The 22,292-nt window shown below is 35.9% G+C and overlaps 1 protein-coding gene across 1 annotated transcript in view; it reads left to right on the top strand.

Moving 5' to 3' along the window:
• Positions 1-22,292, top strand: part of NCAM2 (neural cell adhesion molecule 2) — a 305,551-nt gene that overhangs the window by 160,465 nt on the left and 122,794 nt on the right. Inside the window, exons 5-7 of the mRNA XM_009882029.1 lie at positions 2,444-2,581; positions 8,842-8,959; positions 13,328-13,488. Coding sequence (XP_009880331.1) covers positions 2,444-2,581; positions 8,842-8,959; positions 13,328-13,488 — 417 coding nt within the window. The remainder of the gene's footprint in view (positions 1-2,443; positions 2,582-8,841; positions 8,960-13,327; positions 13,489-22,292) is intronic.

Below are 22,292 nucleotides of genomic sequence, written 5' to 3' on the forward strand. Positions count from 1 at the left end.
CACTTAGTTTACCTCTGAGAATATCTCCTGCTGTATCCATTATATTTTTCTTCAATGAAAGTTGAAAAGATATCCAGCCAATGCCTACAATTTTTGTTTCCTGTTACTAAATGAACTCTCATTTTTCAGCATTATAAAGAAATAAAGGTGATCTCCAGTCCTCTTATTCATGTCACACATTAAATATTTATGTTAACAAAAAACCAAAACAAAACAAAACCAAAACAAATGGTTACTAATTCTTAAGGAGGAACTAGATCTCACCTTTTAAAAAATTTTGAAGCATAGCTCTGGGAATTGTGTAGGTACAGGAGAGAAAAAGATGATACAATTTGTATGTGGTAGCGTGTGAAATGCCATTAATGTTCAAGCATGACTTTAATAAACTAGACACAATTAGCATAAACGTGTTGAGGCCACTGATGTCCTGTAAACCTCTATCAGGTGAAGCATAATTAAATTTTCTTTTTACATTTTTCTAATAGAGTTCTTGATAATCAAACAGAACCCGCATGGCACAAAAAGCTGTTCTATTTGTAAATATATATGTACTTACGTTCTATGAAAAGGCTCTCAGCTGTATAGCTACATAATTTTTTTTCTTCCAAGTGTTGTTTATCACTGTTTTTGAATGCCAGTGTTGTGGCAAATCCAGCATGCTTTAAAAACCTAGCAGAATCAAAAAGGAAAGCAAAGTGAAAAATGACACTCGCTTGCTAGTTAAAACTGAAAGCTAGTAAATCTCATCATCCTCCCATACTGAAAGGATGACACTGGTTGAAATAGAAGAGAGGCAGCTGAATAACAAGTATGCAGGTTCTTCAAAAACCACATCCAGTGAACTGCAGGCAGTAATTCTCCTCAAAGGAGTCCATTAATATTGACTAGTTATGGTGGGTTGACCTTGGCCAGCTTCCACACACCCACTCAGCCAGCCACTCTCTCACTTACCCTCCTCAACAGGACAGGGGGAGAAAATGAGATGAACAAGCTTCTGGGTGGAGATAAAGGCGGGGAGATCACTCACCAATTACCATCACAGGCAAAACCGATATGAGTTGGGGAAAATTACTTTAATTTATTGCCAGTGAAAGAGAGTTGAATGGTGAAACACAAAGACAAAATTAAAGCAACACGTCCCCCCTCCTTTTCCCCAGGCTCAACTTCCCTCACTTCACATTGCTGAGTCGTCTACCTCCCCCACTCTAAGCAGTGCAAGGGGATGAGGAATGGGGGTTGCGGTCAGTCCATAACAGCTCCAATGTTGGTCCATCCCATGGGCTGCAGTTGTTCAGGGCAAACTTGCTCTAGCATGTGGTTTTGCATGGACAGCAAAGTGGTTATCTGCTCTCTCCTGGGGCTTCAGGGCGATCTCTGCTCTGGTGCCTGGAGCACCTCCTCCCCTTCCACCATCTCCCATCTTGGTGCTTACAGGGCTCTTTCTCTCATTTTTCTCATTCCTCTCGCTCACAGTTACTGCAGAGCATTCTGCTCTTTCTTAGGCTTTCCCAGAGGTGCCACCACCTTGGCTGAGGGGCTCAGCCGTGCCCTGCGGTGGGTCTGCTGGAGCTCGCTGGCAGCAGCTGCGTCTGTCACAGGGCACCCTGGCCTCTCTTCAAGAGGCTGCCCCTGCAGCACTCCTGCTGCCGATACCTTGCCATGTAAACCCAATACACTAGTTCAGACAGAAAGGAGAGAAAACTTAAATACAGATTCAGTTTACTCTTGCAGGGTATTATTTTGCTGCTGCATGTGCAGGAAAGTGTATGCATACTTGTTCAGAATCTTATTTTTTCAATGAATTTAAGATGCTCAAAAGGTCTATTGAATTTCAGTTTATGCTGGACTATGTAGAAGGTGGAGTGGTTTGTTGGATTATATCTTCGTAGCCATTTCTATGAAGTGTTAGACTATGGTGGGATATATCATTGACTGAGGAATAGTAAATGAACAAAGGAATGGGAAGAGGGAAGGAGAGCAAGCAAGCTGAGAAATGATTAAGCATAGTGCCATAAAATGGGCATAAAACAGTTGGTTATTCTAGACAGAGATGGAAGAAACATTTCTAACTTATTTTACTATAAATCACTCTATTTAACTTTTTTCCATCTCTTTAATCCTTTTGATATTCTGTGTAGGTGTTCGTTAATGTTCCACTAATTTTCCAATAATGTATACATTTAACTTACATTTGATGACTCCTGAGAGTAAGTAGGAAGTTATGGATGGAAAATCCAGATTGAATTTTAGGAAATGGAAATTTGTTTTGGAGTGGGAAAAAATAAATTTCTTGGCTGACATTTTACTTTTAAATTGACAAATGTTTTGTCAATGAGTATTGTGATTGTACAGAGAAAGTACATAAGTATTACCCATTTAAGTTAGCGTTCCTCATGTTGTCTTGATTTAGTAACCCCGCATAATTTCTTACTTGCCTTTCTAGATCGATTTGCAGTATTAGCAAACAATAATCTCCAAATTCTTAACATCAATAAAAGTGATGAAGGAGTATACAGATGTGAAGGAAGAGTGGAAGCCAGAGGAGAAATTGACTTTCGGGACATAATTGTTATTGTGAATGGTAAGGCGTAAAAGTTTTTGAATTGACTTCTTGCTTTACTTGATTATCATAGCCTATTTTAAAATATATCATCATGTAAAAAATCCTGATTAAACTGGTTAATATATGTGTCATGTCTGTTTAGTATTGTTTTCCTATAATGTAATTGCTTACTATTTTTTAAAAATTTACTACACTGTGTAAATAGAATTCATTGCATTTCATAATATCAGTTTATATAAATACGTAACAGATGGATTACTGTTTTTAATCAATCTCAGAACACTGACAATCACTGCAATACTTGAGTTTCAGAATATAATATATACTACTTCAGTTCACCCTGTATTTTTCAGTGTTTTGTCATTTACTGTTAAAATACCACCCTTGATTTTTTCAGTTATTCACCTGCACCGCATTGAACATATTTTATTAACTGCTCCAAAAGTCACAGATACATTTTATAAAGATTAATAGTATTACTTATAGATTTTTAGCATTTTATTTTTATGAGGAGTAAAATATATAATGAGTTATCTGAAAAGTGGCATTATATTTTTTTATCAGTTTATAATAAACGTCTATGAAGGAATATGGATGGATTAAGATGAGATGGAGCATTTAGCTCAACCTCTCTCTTAAATCCAGGGTTGACCTGTTGAAAAATAAATATCTCTTCATATATTGTCTGGAAAGGACACGGTTCCTAAAGGGCATTTTTTATCTATGCATTCTGTTTAATGTCAGTTTTTCAATGAAACTATTTCCATTGTACCTATTAGGTTCTGAGTTTTAAATGCTTTGTCCTTGACTGGTCCTCCTTGGCAAACCCCCATTTATGGAAGTCTTTACATAAGTTGAATTCTTAGTTAATTTCAGGAGAAAGAGCAGGTTCTGGCATAGTTATTATTTAACCCATATAGTCAATCTTTGAAGCAAAATTCTGTAGATTGTGGTAGATAGTATACAGACAGTGGCAACCAAATGGGTGATTATCCTACATATTGTGATAGAATATAACAGTACATGCCCTACACACTAGGAAGACCACAACAAATTGCTTTCCTCTCTGTGCACTGTGGTGCTGCACTAGCTTCACTCCTGGTTATGTACAGTTGCAACAGAGCTCCATAGCATTTAAAACGTTGAACCAGATTTTCTTCTGCTGCTATTTGCTTACATGGATATGAACCTACATTCTGAACACCTTTCACTTCTACCGTATATTTATATGCCGTTGAGTTGAGAATGAGTCTGTACTTGACCTAAAACTTCAGATTGCAAACTATGGTCTGACTTCACATCTTTTATTGGTGGATTACATCCACAAATTTGGTTCTTCATATATTTATCATGACTCTAGATAAGAAAGCTAACACTCAATTGCCTCTAGACTTCAGTTCATAGTGTTGGGAGGAGAAGGGGTTGCCAATCGAGCGATTCTGACATGGTTGCTCAAGTAGAGTGGTATCAATTAAGAGCTATTTTCTGCTTCATTTACAGGAATAAATAGGTTTTCCTACATAAAGCTGAATGTATTAAACTTGGCCCCACATTACTTTTAGAGTAATGTTAAAAATCAGAAAGAAAAATTGTAGTGCTCTTTGTTGAAAAGGGAAACCTGTGAATGAATAGGTTTTGGAAAAGAAAAGGAAAAAAAGGAGCAATCTTTAGGCTAGTAAAAGCTACATGGCTGTATTTCCACCCTCCCCACCCCCCCAAAAAAAGGAATAGTGATTACTTTGTATGATAATCAAAGCTTGGTATAAAAAGAAGTATTTGTATGTAGGAACTATTCAGATTTAGAACTTTACTGTTTATTTGGTTATATTGCAGTAGGGCCTTCAGGATCTGTAGATCTATAAAATCACATAGTAAGAACCATACAAGGTCTCCAAAGCTGGATGAAGTGCAGCTAAACTACAAAGAAATAGCAATACTTCAGGAGAGCTGGCACACTGCATAACCCATAATTTTACATTTTAAAAATTCTAAATTGTTGTGAGAGTCTATACAGAGAGGTGATATAGAGAATGATGAGATTAATAATTAAATCAATAATATTAGTCCTTGCTTTCACATATGTATTTAAGGTTTACAGTGGAAACACATTTTCAGGAGGAATATAGGGGCTGATATTGCAGCTTTGTTGATTGATTTGGAAAGTAGCAGAATTCTCCACGTATGATATTTCTCTACTGCAAACAGTATATGAGTATGTTACTTCCTAAATGTCTTCTTTATTATATAGCAAGAGTTGATATTGTTTCTATTTCTGCAAATATGGTTTGTTCCAATACTTATATATACTTCATTCAAAAATTTAAGCTATGGTAGAACTGTGTAAAATATCAGATTCCCTATTGCAAGAATAGTGACGGGGATTTAATTAAAACAGAAACTATTAGCTATCCTTTTACTTACTGTCTTCTAGTTAGAGTATTATCCATGGAGCCTGTGACCCCATACATCCTCTGATTCAGAGCAAAAATTTGAACTAAGATCACCTCTTCTGTGCACAAGTACTTTATTTGGTACTGTTTCTCCATCTTTCTGTCCAACTAAAAAGAGAGGACAGAGAGAGTGCAGAAACATTGTGAGAGGCTGAGAGCATCCGAGCCCTAAAGCAAGCTGAAGACCAGTCTCTCAGGGGTAGATGATATGGGATTAAATCCTCTCAAGAAGAGGAGAAGATGAAACCTAGGATGAAACCTATGCTTCTCCTATTTAAGAACAAGAGGTAAGTTCCCTCTTGGGCCATTTTGGTCATAGCTGAGTCATCTCTGCCCGTGTGGGTGATACTTGCCTATGGAATTGTTTCTTGTGCTATGTGGAAGCAAGAAAAAATTAATCACCACTAGAACTATTACTGTAAAATGAAGGATTGGACCTTGCAAGCACCAGAATAAAATCATGAAAAGCTACTTCCTGAATGATTGAAGAACATGTTGCAAAAATTCTTACTTTGCCTGAAGTTGGGTGTCTGTACCCATATTTAGGTACCTAAGTAGCAGAAATTTTCACAGTTGATGAATGAAGCAGCATATGCAGGTGATGTTGACTAAGTAGAAATGAATTGAACTTTTTACCTTAAATAACTGGATGGAATGTTATTATTTTCCTTATTAACAGTGACTTCCTAAGAAGCTGAAATTAGGTGACTTTAAGCATTTTTTATTTTATTTTTATTTTATTTTTAGTAGAGTGGTAAGTAGAACTAATTTCTTATAAATTTACATTAAAAAGGAAATTTCTCATTTTGTAATTGTGTTATAAATTTAAAATAGTCTAGTCTTGGGGTTAAATAGCGGGCACTTATACCTACACATAAAGATAATGTAGAGATGTGTCTCATTTTGAAGAGACGGAATTAATGAAGACAATGGGGTGCATCTTGAAAATATTTCTTCCATTCTCCACTCCATCTGGATGCTAAGCTGCTCCACATAACATTGGCTAATTCACCTCTGGGAGAGATGTAAATAACAGGAAGAAGAGACGAAATGGATAGCATTTCTGTGAGACAGTAGTAGAGTACTTTCTCTTCTATACCAGTGTCCAAACTAGCTGATCATAGCAACAGTTATGACTCAGGTCACATGCGCATAGTTTTAAAAACTAAAAGCTGTAAAAAAAAATATTTTGAAAGTAATATTCAATGTTTTGGTTAGTGTTGCAAGACCACACTGAATAGTTTGATGGTGAAGGCCATGAAATGCAACACAAATCCCCTCCCTACTAACTTATGAAAAAGAAGAAAACTGTGTAAATTTTCAGAGGAAGTTTTAAAATCGGTTTGCCTAGATTATTTGCCCGCAAATTTAGAAGTTCATTGCCCTGCGGACATGGTATTTCCATATCCAATTTGTAGCCCAGGCAATTTCAGGTGGGAAAGAAGTGATCTGTGAAACAGACAACATGAAAAAGTGTGAAGCTTAGAGTAAGTAAATATATGTTAGACAACCTTTTTAGTTTTAGCTGGCTGTTCATTATATTGGTTATTTTTTTTGTATAATGCTTTAAAGATTACATACCAACAGAATGCAACTTTACTCAAAAACAGATAAAAGTAAATCTTGGAACAAACTTTGATATGTAAAATGTAATGTCTAATGTATGGAAAATTTTTGGTGGGTATAATGGATAATAAGTTGAAATATATTTGATCTAGTTTATTGCTTAAATCTAATATTCAGATATCTTTTTCTACTTGCAACACTGAACTTTTCGTAGCATTTCTTCTCTACCCGTATTTACAGTGAGGTCTAAATGGCAGGGTTTTGTTTGAAAAAAAAAGTTTAGTATAAAATGGAACAAAAGTATTCAAGTTCTCCTGAAAACAAAAACTTATTTTTTTATTCTGTCTCTCATTAAATGGGCTCATTAGATTTATTTCTTTAAGTTTTCTTTGCTGTCTTGTAAGTTCCATAAATTGGATAGACTTCCTGACCTCACTGACGTAAATGAAAAGGGAATTGTTTTCACTTAAATGTGACTGGATTTTACCATTTTGTTTTAAGTTTGAAATCTGAGAGACTTGTCAGTGTAGTTTCATTTGGCTTTTCCTCTTTTAGGTTCACACTTTTGTTCCATCCTACATACATACAAGAACAGAACCAAAGATGAACAGAGCCCTTCCCAGAAAGAATGATGAGAAAAATAAAATTTGACATTTAAAAAGAAAAACAGTATTTCATTTTATTGTCATTGCAGTATCTCTTGGAAGATTGAAGCGCTTAAGTCATGTGCTGAACCAAGTCACAATCCTGTAGTTCTTAGTTATGAGCAGTGAAAAACTTGCTACTGCTGGCAAAGAATTGTTCATCCCCTTATGTTACTGAGTATATTTTCAGGTCTAGATATTAGAATGCACTGCAAAATGGCTAAAATGCATATAATGTTTTCTAAGTGATGTTTTTTCATGGAAGATGTTGCGTAACAGAAGGGTTTTGTATTCTGCGTAATGGCCCATGCAGTTTCGGATAGGAGAGAGGTGATCTGTGAAACACTTAAATTTCAGCACGCCATTAAATAGTGTGAAAAGTACATTTACTTAGTGATCGTTGATAATTCTGGTACATTATTTTTTAATAATTTGGTATATTTAAGGTTCTGAAGCTGGACAGACTTCTGAAGTAGAATAGTAAAGCATTTGGTGCAAAGCAACAGAAGTTGATTCTCAACAGTTTGTGAGAAAAATCTGTGGAAGTGCAATGGGAAGCTAAAAGCAAATTCATTGCGGTTGCCAGTTTCTCCTTCTTTTCTGTAGTGAAAGTTAGAGCTAAAAAGGATAACTCAGAGTCACTCTGGTGACAGGATGTTCTTGCTGGCAGAGACCTATTTTTTGTGAAGCTCTAATCTTTCCCCATTTGTCTTGCTTTCCCGGACATTCCTTCTTTTCCACATATCCTCTTCCTTCCAGTCTGCTGGGATTCTTTTTATTCGTTTATTTGCTTCACAGTTAATGGAAACAGATTCAGGACAGCTGTCTTAAAATTACCATATGAACAGAGATATTAAATATCAGCCTGTGAGTTGTTCTGCTTTAAATATTATTGCTATTTTTTTTGTGTTAGGTAGAGGTTCTCTGTGAACTGTTACAATTTTAGTAATAACTTCATCCCATCAAAACCAGACAAAATTTGTTGCTCTTTGAACACAATACAATTTCCAAAAATAGATTGTATCCTTTGGGTTCTATCACCTTTCACCTTTTGAAGCTGGTGATACTCCTACCCAGGAAATATGCAGGAGTTCAGTAAAAAGAATTAAATATGCATAATCAAGTCTAGTACATGCTGACACCTTTTTTAAAAGCACTGTCTGACATCAGTACATGGTTGTATGTCAACTTTATAATTGAATGAAAGATAAAAAAGAGTAGAGATACATTTTCATTCGAGATAGTTAAATTAGTGCCAATCATAACTCTACCATCTCATGTATACTAGGTATAACTTCAGTTACTTTAAAATGTTCTGTAAAAAAATTGAAGAACTGCTGAAAAAGACTTTTAAAAAAATTATTCTAGTGAAAAAAAAAAGGTTATAAATGGTGTGTTAGTATTAAAATACTTGCATTTAAGAAAAGTAAAGAAATGCTAATAACAGTGATACATACTGTAACTTGATCTCTAAGTGTAACCATAAGTTCCAAAGCAAAGGATCCTGTCCTGTGCTTAGTTCCAAAGCAAAGGATCCTGTCCTGTGCTTAAAATTTCTCTGGAAACACATAAAATCATTTCTTTTTCCATTATCAGAACATAATGTTTTATTTTTCAGTTCCTCCTGCAATTATTCTGCTACAGAAATCCTTTAATGCCACTGCAGATCGAGGAGAGGCAATAACTTTGTTCTGCAGAGCCACCGGATCACCTCCACCTGAAATCAGTTGGTATAGGTAAGTTCAGTTGAGGTTTGCATGTGAGAGAGCATTGTTTCAATGCGTTACAATTTTCTGTGGCAGTCCATTAATCTGTGCAGCCTTAATTTCTTTACTGAATTTTAAGAGCATTTGCTGTCCATTTCTGTTCTAATTTCGAAAGCTAGATTCAGTATCAATAAGTGAATGAACTCACACAAATTCAATTGCACTCAGATTACCAGAATTCAAACCAAGGTTGAATGTTCTGATTATTTAATGTTTTTGAAGTAATTTTTTACAGTGTATGACTTATCTGGCCAGAATTCCTAAGAGTTGCCTGAAATCTCGTATCCTAAATGGCTTTGTTGTTAGACAACCAACATGAATGTTTTATATTGTCAAGAAAGAATGCATAAATTTCCACAGTTTGTGGATATCTCTGTTTACAGTTGTGGGTTTTTGGTTTTGTTTTTTTTTTTTTTCCCAATATTTTAGAAATATTATAGTTATGTACACAGGCTAAGTGTCTTGGAGAGACACTTACCTCTGTCTACTGATCAGAGCCTACTGAAAGATTTTCCTTTGGTTTGCCAGCCCCTGAGGAACCCGACTTTTTTAAACGATTCATTAAATATCTTTTTAAAGATTTTACAAAATCTTCAGAGGCTTGTGTACTGCATACTGGATCTTAAGTGAGGAAGCTTCTGTTGTGTTCCTGTTTCAGGAACATCTCATAGCGAGGAAAATTGGCTTATGTGCCTTCCTTCCCTGTTTGGTTGGTTTGGGGTTTTTTTGTTTGTTTTTTCTTTCATTGTCATTTTATTTTGTCTCATTAGGCTATAAATTTTTGGCAGTAGAAAATATTCTTACTTTTTTATTTCCTGACAGTGAGAAATTGTAAAGTGGTAAGTGGAAAAGGCCCCTTATCTCTGTGATAGAATATTATCATTGATAAGCAAATGGGAAAAAAGATGGAAGGGGCTAAATTATTTTTCTGGAGGAAGCAAACTTGATTCTAATTGTACTCCAGTACTAAATTTCTGCATAAAATTTCTGAGATCTGTCCTGAACTGTTCAGGTCCCTTTTCATTGACACGTTGGTAGCCAGTTAAAAGGATTCAGAATCTGCTGGCATCTTCTCCTTGTCATGGGACTTATCTCACAGATATGTCAAGACAGAGACCTTAGTTTTCTAGAATTTTTCGGATTCTTTTTCTTTAGAAATTAGACTGAACATAGGAAAACTGGATCAACGTAATCTTTCTTGATTTTGAGAAGAAACTAGAAAACATTGTCAGTGATATGAAAGTGTATCAAAACTTATTTACCTAATATTAATATGCATGTCATCCCTTGAGAACCTAATTGAATCCATTTATCACAATTAATGGCCAAGGTGTCATATTTCCAATTTTGTCCTATTTAGTGTATTTTTTGGTGTTGAATGTAAGTTGATATTAACCTCAGTTTTATATAAGTATTTCTTTTCTGATAAACAAGTAGAATTACATCTTGAATTTGATTAAGTGTTAGTGCTGATTTTGGAAGGATTATCACCTTTGGTTAAAGCAAGTTATGGGAATCATGTATTCAGTTTTATTCCCAGCTGTACCATTTATGCATGTGAGTTCAGTCATTTTATTTAATTTGCCTCAGGTTAACCATTTGTAAAAGGGGCATGTGTAATAAAGTGACTTAATGGAAGTCTGTTTTCTGAATACGTGACTATGCTAAGGAAAAGAGTCCAGAGAGATGCAAACTGTTATAACAGAGAATAATGTTTACTTGTAAAACATTCACAAGTATACTGAGTGTTCTGGAGAGCTCAGGAAAAGCTCTGATAGAAAGGGTGGGAATGATTTCTAGTCCATTCTGCTGGATGGTTTTTGTTGTATCTTATAGAAAGTACATCCACACCTGTACATCCACATCCACACCACAAGATTAAGGACTTGTTTTATACACAGTTCAGTGTTCTTGTGTCTTTGTTGCCTTATAAAATATGCTGTGACACCAGTTAGTCTCTCATTATTTGCTCTATTGAAGTTTCTTTAGCGAGGCCCGCATAATTTGGGTCTAGCATTGTGTAGTCTTACCTTCCTTACAATCCACTGATATTTTAGTCAATTAAAAAAGAAATTACCTTGATTCGCTTTTCTCATTTCCTTTTCAGTTTCCAATGAACTAATTTAATAGGTCAACCTCAGCTAGGGCATGAAAAATGGCTGCATTTTTAAAATCAAATGATAGTACTTTTTAGGTGGCTTATATGTCCCTGTGTCAGCTGTAAGCAAGATGCTGGATGAGACAGTAGTTTCAAGCTTTAAACTCCTTAAGACAGTATCCGATGTGGTAAAGCTTTAACTATTTATGTTGACCCTTTTAATTTCCAGGTGATGACAATGTTTAAGATGTTGTCAATTTAAAATGGAGGCACCTGAACTAATGTGTCAGTCTTTCTCAAAAACGTGTTTTAGTTCACTTACAAATTTGTCAGTTTGGAATACCTAGTTGAGAAGAAAGGTCAGCGAGTTTTAGTTGCTGCTCTATTTAATATGCATATATATATTTTATTGATATTTCATGAACCAAGAGAATCTAATTCTTTCACCACTTAACTGATACCTCTGTTGAAGCTCATATTACATTAGTGTAAAGTATAACCTTCAGAGAAGCAATACACTAATAGAATTAAATTAGCCAGGACTGAAAGATAAAGATCCAAATGTACAGGTCATGAGCTGGAAATCTTTACTCAAGTGAATAGTTCTACTGAAAACATGATGATTGTTTACATCTATGGAGATAATTTACGCTTGTAAAGTTTAGCTGGATCAGTCCGCTTATCTCTATTTACAGAACTTAGAATTATCTGACAAAAGAAATAATCCTCTATTAATATCTTATTCATGTTTTCCTGTTCTCCAATATCAGCATCAATCTGAATCTCTCCTGTTCACTAGAGGGTCCAGAGAAATGCTCATAATCTCATTTCTCCTTAGAAATAGATATAGGTGATGTTTGTGATAACAGGCATTTGGAAACTACTTCTGACCACGAATATAGACTTTTGTCTCCTAGCAGATATCTCTGGATTTTTTTGTGAAACCACCTATGTGGAAAATCAGACCTTTTCTGTTCTGCCAAAAAATTTCTGTGGACTAGAGTTTTTTACAAAAATGTTACAAAATGCAAGCTATATAGATGCCAGGGGAATCCTATTAACAGATATTAATGTTCCCAAGAAAGAAACAGTATTCTCACTTTTAGGGAAAATATGAAATATATGTAGTTATCAGCATTATGGGAGCAGAAAGAAGGTGAAAAATGTCGTTGCTCAAATCTTGAAATAAAACTAGATGTTCTAAAGTAGTGATAGACTATAATAGAATATTTCAGTTATGCATAATGGTTTAATTTTACAAATAGTTTGTTTTGAAGACATTGGCATTGTCAGCAGGATTATCAATGCTTATGAAAATCAGGCAATTTTTATGTAGGTGCTTATGAGAAGGGACGTGTTGATGATTCAACAGAAACAAGATCAAAAGAAGCCTGCAGCAAACGAAGCAGAATGAGAAGAAATAAAAAGTGTTAGAATTGCAGTTTTGAAAAAAAAAGCTGTTTTGATAACTGTGTGTATGCCAAGGTCCTCACATGGACCGGTCAAGCCTCGATCAGCCCTCAGGATTGTACACAGGTTTTATTATTTTTGAACCATCTGGTCAGAACTCATTCTAACATCTGGAGACATGTCTGCTTACTAAGTTGTGGCTAGCCAACAACAATTGAGAGGAAATAATTTGGAAGGGTTCTTTATGTGCCAGTAGGCTCTAAAATAATTTAAAATATTTTTTATAAGTTGGTATGTTGTTGCTAATGTGAACTGCAGCAGTTACACTTTGAAAATATGCTTTTAAATGTTTCTCATATACAAGTATGTATTTGCATAACCAATTTCCTTCTGTCCTTCATTGAGTGTAAGACATATGTTAGAGTTCTATTCACAAGCATTTTTCTAACATAAAGTCAATATTGAACATTTAAGAATAAAGATATTATAGTATTTTTAATACCTATATATTTTAGAACCTGACAATAAAATTCTGAAGCTGGGCTCTTGAGCATCAAAATGCAGTTCGGAATGCTTTGCTTGTGTCCAGAATGTGTGCATTCATGAAAAACCACTGTGATCCTGCAGAACATTTTTAGTCATGATAAAATCAACTCCCTTCTATACATACTTCCAATTTATGCCATGTGAGTTAATGCATTTTTGAGGCTAACATAATAGCAGTCTCTTCCCTCAAAGATTATTTTCAACATATTACTGTTTCCATAGTACATTGTTTCAGACTTCGTAACCTACTTGTTGATTTATACACTGGTTTTGGTTTTTTTTAGGAATGGCAAACTTATTGAAGAAAATGAAAAATATGTGCTGAGAGGAAGCAATACAGAACTAACAATAAGAGATATAAAAAATATTGATGCAGGTCCTTATATCTGTAATGCTAAAAACAAAGCAGGAAATGATAAAAAACAGACGTTCCTTCAAGTTTTTGGTAAGTACTGCATTATATGTTCCATCCTTCCTTTTTGTATGTAAATACATGGGAACTGAGGTTATAATCGGAATTTTCAGTGGAACAGTATTCCTGCAAGGTGTCTACTGATCCAGCAAACCACACTCTGTATAATTTTACAGATTTTTCCTCCCTGTTGGCTACTTTAACCTTTACACCTGACTTTAATTTTGAAAAGGCTATCTTTGGCATTTGCTTTTCTACTATTCAGATACAGTACAATGGAGTGTTAAATTGTTAATTCACTCATTTTTTCCTTTAAAAGTTATCTGCTTGCAAGAAAACCAAGAGAAGAAAGAGGGGAAAATTCTGAAAGGGAAAACCCAGGTTATTTGGATTTCTAAGCAGTGGGGTTTTTTATAAGAAGACACCATGCAGAGGTGTTCCTGATTTTTTTAATTTGTTTTTCTTTCTTGATTTTTATTTTAAGTTCACAATTGCAGATGTAGTCACAAAAATATCGTCTGATCTGAGTTTCAAAGGATAAAAGTAATAACATGAAAACTTATTTCTCTTTCTATGCTCTACCACCCAATTTGTGTTCATGATTCTGTCCTTTACAGAGAGCTGATAATTTCTTTGAAGTTTTGTATAGGTATAACCTGGTGAGAGCAGGCATCTCTGGGAATGTAGAAAACCTTCCTCACAGTCATTGTGCAGGATCAAGGCTGTACCTTATTTATGAAAATCTTACAAAAAAAGTAATGTGTTGTTTGGTTTGTTGGGTTTTTTTTTTGGCTTGCAGTAGAGAGAAAGACCATTTGTATTTGAACAGCTAAAGCACATACTTAGGACCATGGGAAATTAATTATTAAGTCCCAGTTAAAACTAATAGCAATTTATACAAAGTGAAACAGTTCTAACCGGAGGCACGAATCTGGTAACTTCCACTGGGAGAGCGAAACTGTTGGGTGGATAATGCTGTCATTTGGGATCTGGGAGCCTGAGGCTGAAGCTGTGGTGTCAGGTGAACAGGTTAGCTGTGTCTGTGTGCCTTCCACTGTCTTTCCTATTTGGGTAACTCTTCGTAGCCCTTCATGCTCTGCCGTCTCCAGTGCTCCATACTCCAGATGGGTGGCCTAACCATTTGGCTACTTTGCTGTTCTGAAATGCTTGAAAGTTATTGTCAATTGCTTTTCAGAGGAAAGAAGATGGAATACAATTTTAAATTTCATCCCAGCCTCAAGATGTAGAGCATCTTGAAGATTTTCATGGAGAAACCAGATCATTTTATTTGATTGTATTTCCAAATTACTAAAAAAACAAACAAACAAACAAACAACAAACAACCTCATTTGAAGGAATAGAAAAGACTAGTTTTGATAAGAGTTTAGGGAAGGTTCAGACAGAAATAATTTTGTGTTTTATTCAAGTAATTTTAAGTATATATGAAATTTACATCGTTTTTGCTTGAGGCAAGGTAACTTTTTAGTGCAAGGAATAGGGAAAGGGAGACACCAGACTAAGAGTGAGTATTTACTGTATACATTCTTCCATCTTTTAACAACCACTATTCTGGGGAGTCCCTGGAAACCTGAATCCAAATCATTTAATAGATACCATGAGTTTGTTTAATCCATTTTGAATCTACACATCCTTTTTGTTTCCACAACATCCTAAAGTGCTAAATGCCTTAAAGTATTTCTTTCTTGCATGAAAAATTGTTTCTTATGTTTAAATTTGGAGCCTATTCATTTCTTTGGCTTATAGGCCTCATTTAAGATAAAAAGTGAAGAATAATTCTCTGTGTTCTTTATGTCAAATGTAGTATTCTATCATTTATTTTCTAAGATGCAAGTTTCTAGTCTCTTTCGTTTCTCCTACTGTGGAAACTGTTACGAATCTCTGAACCACTCATTCCCGTACCTTTCTGGTTGTAATCCCATTTGTGAAATGGCAAGGCAAGAATGGGGGGAAGCTGGCGGTTTAGCAGCACAGTGCTGCTCCTGCTTTGATCTCTGCTTCTCTCACACGCTGTCAGCCTCTCTCGTCTCCCTGAGTACTGAACTGGTGTTGCCACAGAACCACAGAACTGTCTGCAGTGCCTTCCATGTCTCTTCCCTGAGTGGTGATAGCCAATTTAGAACACAACATTGAGTATGTATATTTAGAGTTATTTTTCCTATGTGCTTTACTATTGGTCATATTTAAACTAGATTATAATAATCTGTGTACTGTCAGCGTACCTCAGGGAACAGTATCATAAATTAAGCCTCTTACCTTATTTGTAATCTCTAAACCTAGTGTGATTTTAGTCTAATACTGCCTTTACAAAGTTGACCTCTACTTTCAGTCTGAAAATATGCAGCAGAGTTGCTGTATTTTCTCCTACCAAGAACTTTACTTTTTCTTATGTCTCTCTCACAACGGTTAAACTCCCAGTCATATATGCAGCCAACAATTTACTATACTTTTCTTCCCCTTAAATGTATTCAAAAAACTGCAGTCGGAAAATGGCGAGGCAGATGGCTGATTATTATAGCTAAATAGTACACAAACAGCCAGTTTGTGTTAAAATGACCTAGTAAATTGCATTATTCTTTCCCACTCCATTAGCTTGCTTGTCTCACCTACCTGCTATCTTTAATTTTAATTTACAGTGCAAACTCCTTGAGGCGATGACTATCGTTTCTACTGCAACGAGGCTCTGGCAGGGTTGAAACTTGTAATATCAGTGGTGTAACCATAATACAACAAAAATAACAGTAACATTATAGCATTCAGCATTTTAATTTTCTAGTACTCTGCACTTTTGAATGGACGTAGCCATCTTAGTGCCATCTAACACCGGCATATGTTTAGTTTCCGTGCATAACCTAGGTTTTTTTGTGCAATTTTGTTTGTTTGTTTCCAGTATCAGTTTTAAAAAGCTATTTTGTCCACTTGTCAAATTCTTACTCTGACAGTTTTTTTCTGGAACGCTAACGCATATATAGAAACCTATATGCACACACCCTGCTCTTCCCAGTTCTTCGTCTTTATTAGTGCTTTTTATCTGTTCTAGCAAATAAGATTTAGAAGAGTAAAGAAAGCCTGGTTTCCCTCAGAGGATTCTTGCTAATCATGATTTTGTAATCTCTGTCATCCTGTTATCTACTATAGTTCTCTCTGTATCGTTATCTATTACTACCTGAAAGATCTCATCCATACTAATGCTTAGGACTTGTGCTAAGATTTTTGATACAAATTCATTTATGTTTAGTCCTTCTGAACAGCTTGAAACCATAGGTGTTCCTCCTTGAACTTTTAAAAATATTTTTAGTATTTGTGTCTGCTTGGTAGCTACCTTTTTCTATCTCTTTCACCCATACTATTCAGTTTCATTGTTTGATTTGTTTTGTGTTGTAATTCACCATTTGTGTTTAGATACAAGTGAATAAGCATTTTGAATTATGAAATACCACATTTTTCAGCTATGGGCATCCCAACAAAAATTTCCAAAATAACATAATAATAAGCAGTTGATTTAAGAGCGGTCAAGAAAATTCAATCTCTTTGTTATCTCACTTTCTAAGACCTAAACATGTATTTCTTCATCATTACGTCTCCAGAGTGATGGCAGTAGTGTTCATTTACTTTATCATAAAAGAAAAAAAAAATCTAATCAGGCTATATGAAACAAAAATAGCTTTAAAGACATATTCATGCTTTATAAGAATAGTGCTTATATTCTGAGGACAGCTTTTTTATCTTCATTTTGTTTGTTCTTTAGTTCCTTTTTTCCACTCAGATGTTTGGTTCTGCCATTCCATGATGCATAAAAAATTGAGATTTTCAATAAGCTTTCTCTCTTCTGTACATGTGACATAGAAAAAGACATTTCTATGTCTAGAAATTTCTATTTCTAGAAAAAGAAAAATATTTTTTCTTTAATCAGAATTGGCAAAAAAGTGGAAAAGAGTTCTAGCATATGTTAATTTGAAATTCTCTAGGGTATAGAGAGAGTAGTCTCAGCTTATCAAAAATATTTCATTGGCATTTCAGTAGTTTGTGACAATTGATTTAATGAAAGTCAAAGGAGGGAAAAATACTTCAAGAAGCATTACAAAAAACCCTTTATAATTATTGTGTAGTTTAAGCACATACTATTTTTATTTTCTAGATGTCTTTTTAAATATAATCTGAATCTTGTATAGCAGGAAGGTTTTTGCAGCTGTGTTCAATGTAACTTTTATTGGTTAATGAGGAAAGTATATGCTATTATTCATTTTTTATCTGTCATCAGGCAGATGAGAGGAAACGTAATGGACCTCTCCTCTCTTATCCCTCTTAGATGTGTTCCAAATGTTAAAATTCAAGACATTTAGGTTAATCTAGGCCCTTAAAAGCCATGCATCTTGGAACCAAAGAGGCTGCAGTGAGACTATAATGAGATTGGGGTGAGAGGTTGCCTAAATTTTGTCCATTATTTTCAGGCTTAATGATTGCATTCCTTTTACATTTATAGTGCCTGGATCACACCTAGTTAATTTTCCTTTGAGCTTAATAAGTAGATTAATATGTGTTTCAGATTGGGTTTTGTTGTTTTTTGTTGGGTTTTTTTAGGTTTTGGGGTTTTTTTTGTTTTGTTCCCCCCTCCTCCCCCCCAAGTTACTATTCAATATGTACATGGAAGCTCTTTATTTAAATGCACTGATATAGCTAGAAAGGTAATCCCATGGATCTGCATATGGAACTATCTGTGCCTGCTCATCCCAGGTATTATGAAGTATACCAACTGCAGCTTCACCAAATGCAATTCATCGATTAAAGATGTAGTGTCAAAGGTTCATATGTTTTCTATATTCCTTCTTCCTCCCTCTTACCTCCTTACCTGTTTGGAACACCTCTACTTTTTAAAATAAAGATGATGCAATCAATAAAGGCAGTGATGCCACTTGTCTCAAAAGACAAGTCTTAAAATCCCTTTGAGTGTGAAGTAGTAATACCATTTTAATATGTACAAAGACTCAGCTTTATCATGCACTAAATCAGGTCAACACTTCATACTGGTGTGTATGCGAACACTTATTTTGTCAGGAATCACATTTCACGAATCTGTTTCTTACATATTTCCTTGCTGGATTCTAGTTTGTTTACTAAATTAATATTGAACGAACAGTTTCCATGAGGATGTGTTTGTAGTTTTGCTAACCGATACAAGTGTGGCTGTGCAGGAAGACAGCATAAGAGTATGACTCCTCATGTGTCATATTAATCAAGAGATCCTATCAGGCAGCGATACAGACACATACTAAGCCTCTTGCCAGTAAATCCATGTTTGTATTAATAAAAAGCTGTTTAAAGCAGTTCTTTTCATGAGATATCAGGACTATCTCAGGCTTTATGTATGTGCTGCTTCCCAAATCTGATGAACGTCTTTTGTCAAAGATATGAGTAGAACTCTCTGAATTCAATAAGTTGTGTACTGTTTCCAAGAAATCGGTTGTAAGCGACCAAGAACAAATCTGGAACCTCAGACTGCTATCCATGTTCTTCTTAAGTTTCTGGGGGAGGCAGTAAGGTACACAGCAATGAGCTTAAACTCTCTGTTAAAAAGGTACTGCCCTTGTCTGAGACAAATCCAGAAGAGACCAAGGGGGGAGCCTGAAAGAAACTTGTTTATTGAGGAAGAGTTAGAGAACTTAACACCAGCCTGCTCTGCTCAGAAAGCAAACTTTCCAACCAGTAAATGTTATTCCTTTATTTGGCAGCATCACTCTGTTAATATTTTGAAAACACATGTCTAGTAATGAGCAGTTCCTTTTCCTTCCAAATAAAATAATTTTAATGAAGCTTATGTAGGACTCCTTTCTGTATTCAAGCCTTCTTTCATTTCAGTCAGGTCATTCGGTTTACAATGTATTAAGTACATTATAATACAATTATAATAATTATAATTAATACATTATAATAATTAAGTACATTATAATTTCTGAAAAATTTCAATATTTTTTACTTAAGAAGCAGTCAAAGACCTGTAGGCTTACTGGACTGGGTTGGAACTTGATGATCTTCAAGGTCCCTTCCAACTTAAACCATTCTATGACTCTATGATTCTATGACTGATGTTCCAAGACCCTGTATTTTCATTTGTTTCATATTTGCTAGAATACCGCAAGAAAATGCCAATTCAGTTTGAGAACAACCGTGTCAATTTAGAAAGAACAGTTAAATAATTGAGGAGGAAAAAAACCCACCTGTTTCAGTATTTCTGAAATAGTGCCCATGCGCCCACCAAGCCACCCTATCACTCCTCTCCTCAGCTGGACAGGGGAGAGAAAATATAACGAAAGTGTTGTGAGTAAGATAAGGACAGGGACATCACTCAGCAACTACCATTGCAGGCAAAGCAGGCTTGGGGAAATTAATTAAATTTATTACCAATCAAGTCAGAGTAGCATAATGAGAAATAAAATCAAATCTTAAAACACCTTCCCCCCACCCATCCCTTCTTCCTGGGCTCAACTTCACTCCCTATTTCTTTACCTCTTCCCCACCCCAAGTGGTGCAGGGGGATGGGGAATGGGGGTTGAGGTCAATTCATCACATGTTGTCTCTGCTGTGCCTTCCTCCTCACACTCTTCCCCTGCTCCAGCACGGTGTCCTTCCCATGGGAGACAGTCCTCCATGAACTTCTCTAGCCTGAGTCCTTCCCGCAGTCTGCAGTTCTTCACACACTGCGCCAGTGTGAGTCCTTTCCTCAGGGTGCAGTCCTTCAGGAACAGACTGCTCCAGCATGGGTCTCCACAGCGTTACAAGTCCTGCCAGCAAACCTGCTCCAGCATGGGCTCCTCTCTCCACGGGGTCACAGGTCCTGCCAGGAACCTACTCCAGTGTGGGCTTCCCACAGGGTCGCAGCCTCCTTTGGGTGCATCCACCTGCTCTGGTGTGGGATCCTCCACAGGCTGCAGGTGGATCTCTGCTCCACTGTTAACCTCCATGAGGCAGGGGGACAGCCTGCCTCACCATGGTCTTCAGCACAGGCTGCAGGGGAATCTCTGCTCCAGCACCTGGAGCACCTGATCCCCTTCCTTCTTCACTGACCTTGGTGTCTGCAGAGTTTTTTCTCTCACATATTCTCACTCCTCTCTTTTGGCTGCTGTTGTGCAGCAGTTTTTCCCCTTCTTAAATATTTTATCCTAGTGGTGCTACCACCGTCACTGATGGGCTCCTCCTTGGCCACCAGCAGGTCTGTCTTGGAGCTGGCTGACATTGGCTCTTTTGGACATGGGAGAAGCTTCTAGCAGCTTCTCACAGAAGCCACCCCTGTAGCTCCCCTGATACCACACAAACTCAATACAACTAGTCTTGGCATTTTTAATAAATATTGTTATTTACTTGTACACAAAATTATTTTAATATTTTCCAGTGTCCAAGATGTCATTAAAAAGTAGTCAAGCAGTATAAAAACTTCTAGTCAATAGCAAGTTATGACTTGTGACCTACGAAAATGAAGCAATTAAATAATATCCCCTATTTGAGCTCTCTTTTTCTTCATAGTAATAACTGTCAGCTAGATATATTTGATGATTAATCAGTGCTTATTCCTTTAAATGTCAGCTGCTCATGTCTAAAATGTCAAGCTAAAACTTTCTGTCCTGTGATCTATTTGAAGAAGAACTTAAAGAAACTTGGAATATAAGTCTAAGATTAAAAATTAAAGAGTATTAGTTATATGTTTTAAAACATGCATCACCCTGAGAAGATCATATTGTTTGTCATGTCCTGATGGGGAAATCTTGTTCTGATGGAAATAATATAATTCCAAATTTTGCAGATTTCTGACATAAAATAATATGTATGTTTTTTTGTTTTTTTTTTTTAAATGAATGATATATCTGCCATAGCTCTTTCCTTGTTTCCAGGAATGATATTATATCAAAGGAAAGAAAGGAAAGAAAAGATTATATTGTAGCCAGGAGTCGTGGCTATAGAAATAGAGTACCCGAATTACCCAAGGTAGAATATTTCGTAGATATTTGTATGAACCTGAAAGTGACAGTGATAACTGAAGTTATTTTGAAGTTTTACATGGTTATCTTTTATCTCAAATTCTTCTTTGTAGTACTTTCAAATGGCATCCCTTGTTATACTATTGAGGAGAGCTTCAGCTTTTCTCAGCCAAATTGATGTCCTGCCGTAGTGCTTTTGTTTTACTACCTTCTCGTGCATCCAGTAAAGCCAGATTCAGTTGACATTTCAAGAGCCCCTGATCTCCCAGGGTATTTTCTTTCTGCACACAATGTCACTCACCATAGATTATATCTTAATGAAGCTGGGTATTAGCGCAGTGATTTGTTAGGTAAAATATTACCTGTTTTTCATCTCTGTGCAGTAAACACACAACAAATTATTTGTAATAGTCAAGGGTGAACAGAAAGTAGACAAGTAACAGAAGGAGTATGGAGATAAGGAATGAGAAATGAGACCAAGAATGGTGTGGTGGAAATGGATAAAAGAGAGGTAGGTGTTGTGTCTGGATATAGCAAGTTGAACTTGGTTTTATTATTTTTCTTGGTACTGCTGAATGCAGCATCTGTGAGGCAGTGGTCGTAAATGATATGGTGGTCATAAAATGAAAAAGAAGACTAGACATAAGGAAAATATTCTTCACCATGAGGCAGGCAGGCACTGCAACAGGCTGATGAGAAAGGCTGTGCAGTCTGTTCGTGGCATTTTTCAACGTAGTGCTCAACAAATCCCTGAGCAATCTGATCTGAACAGGGTCTGTTGACCCTGTGTTGATGAGGAGGTTGGTCAAGATGACCTTCTGGTGTCCCTTCCAGCCTGAATGATTCTCT

Source organism: Charadrius vociferus, unplaced genomic scaffold (assembly GCF_000708025.1).
Source record: "Charadrius vociferus isolate BGI_N301 unplaced genomic scaffold, ASM70802v2 scaffold401, whole genome shotgun sequence".
In the NCBI taxonomy this organism is placed as follows: domain Eukaryota; kingdom Metazoa; phylum Chordata; class Aves; order Charadriiformes; family Charadriidae; genus Charadrius; species Charadrius vociferus.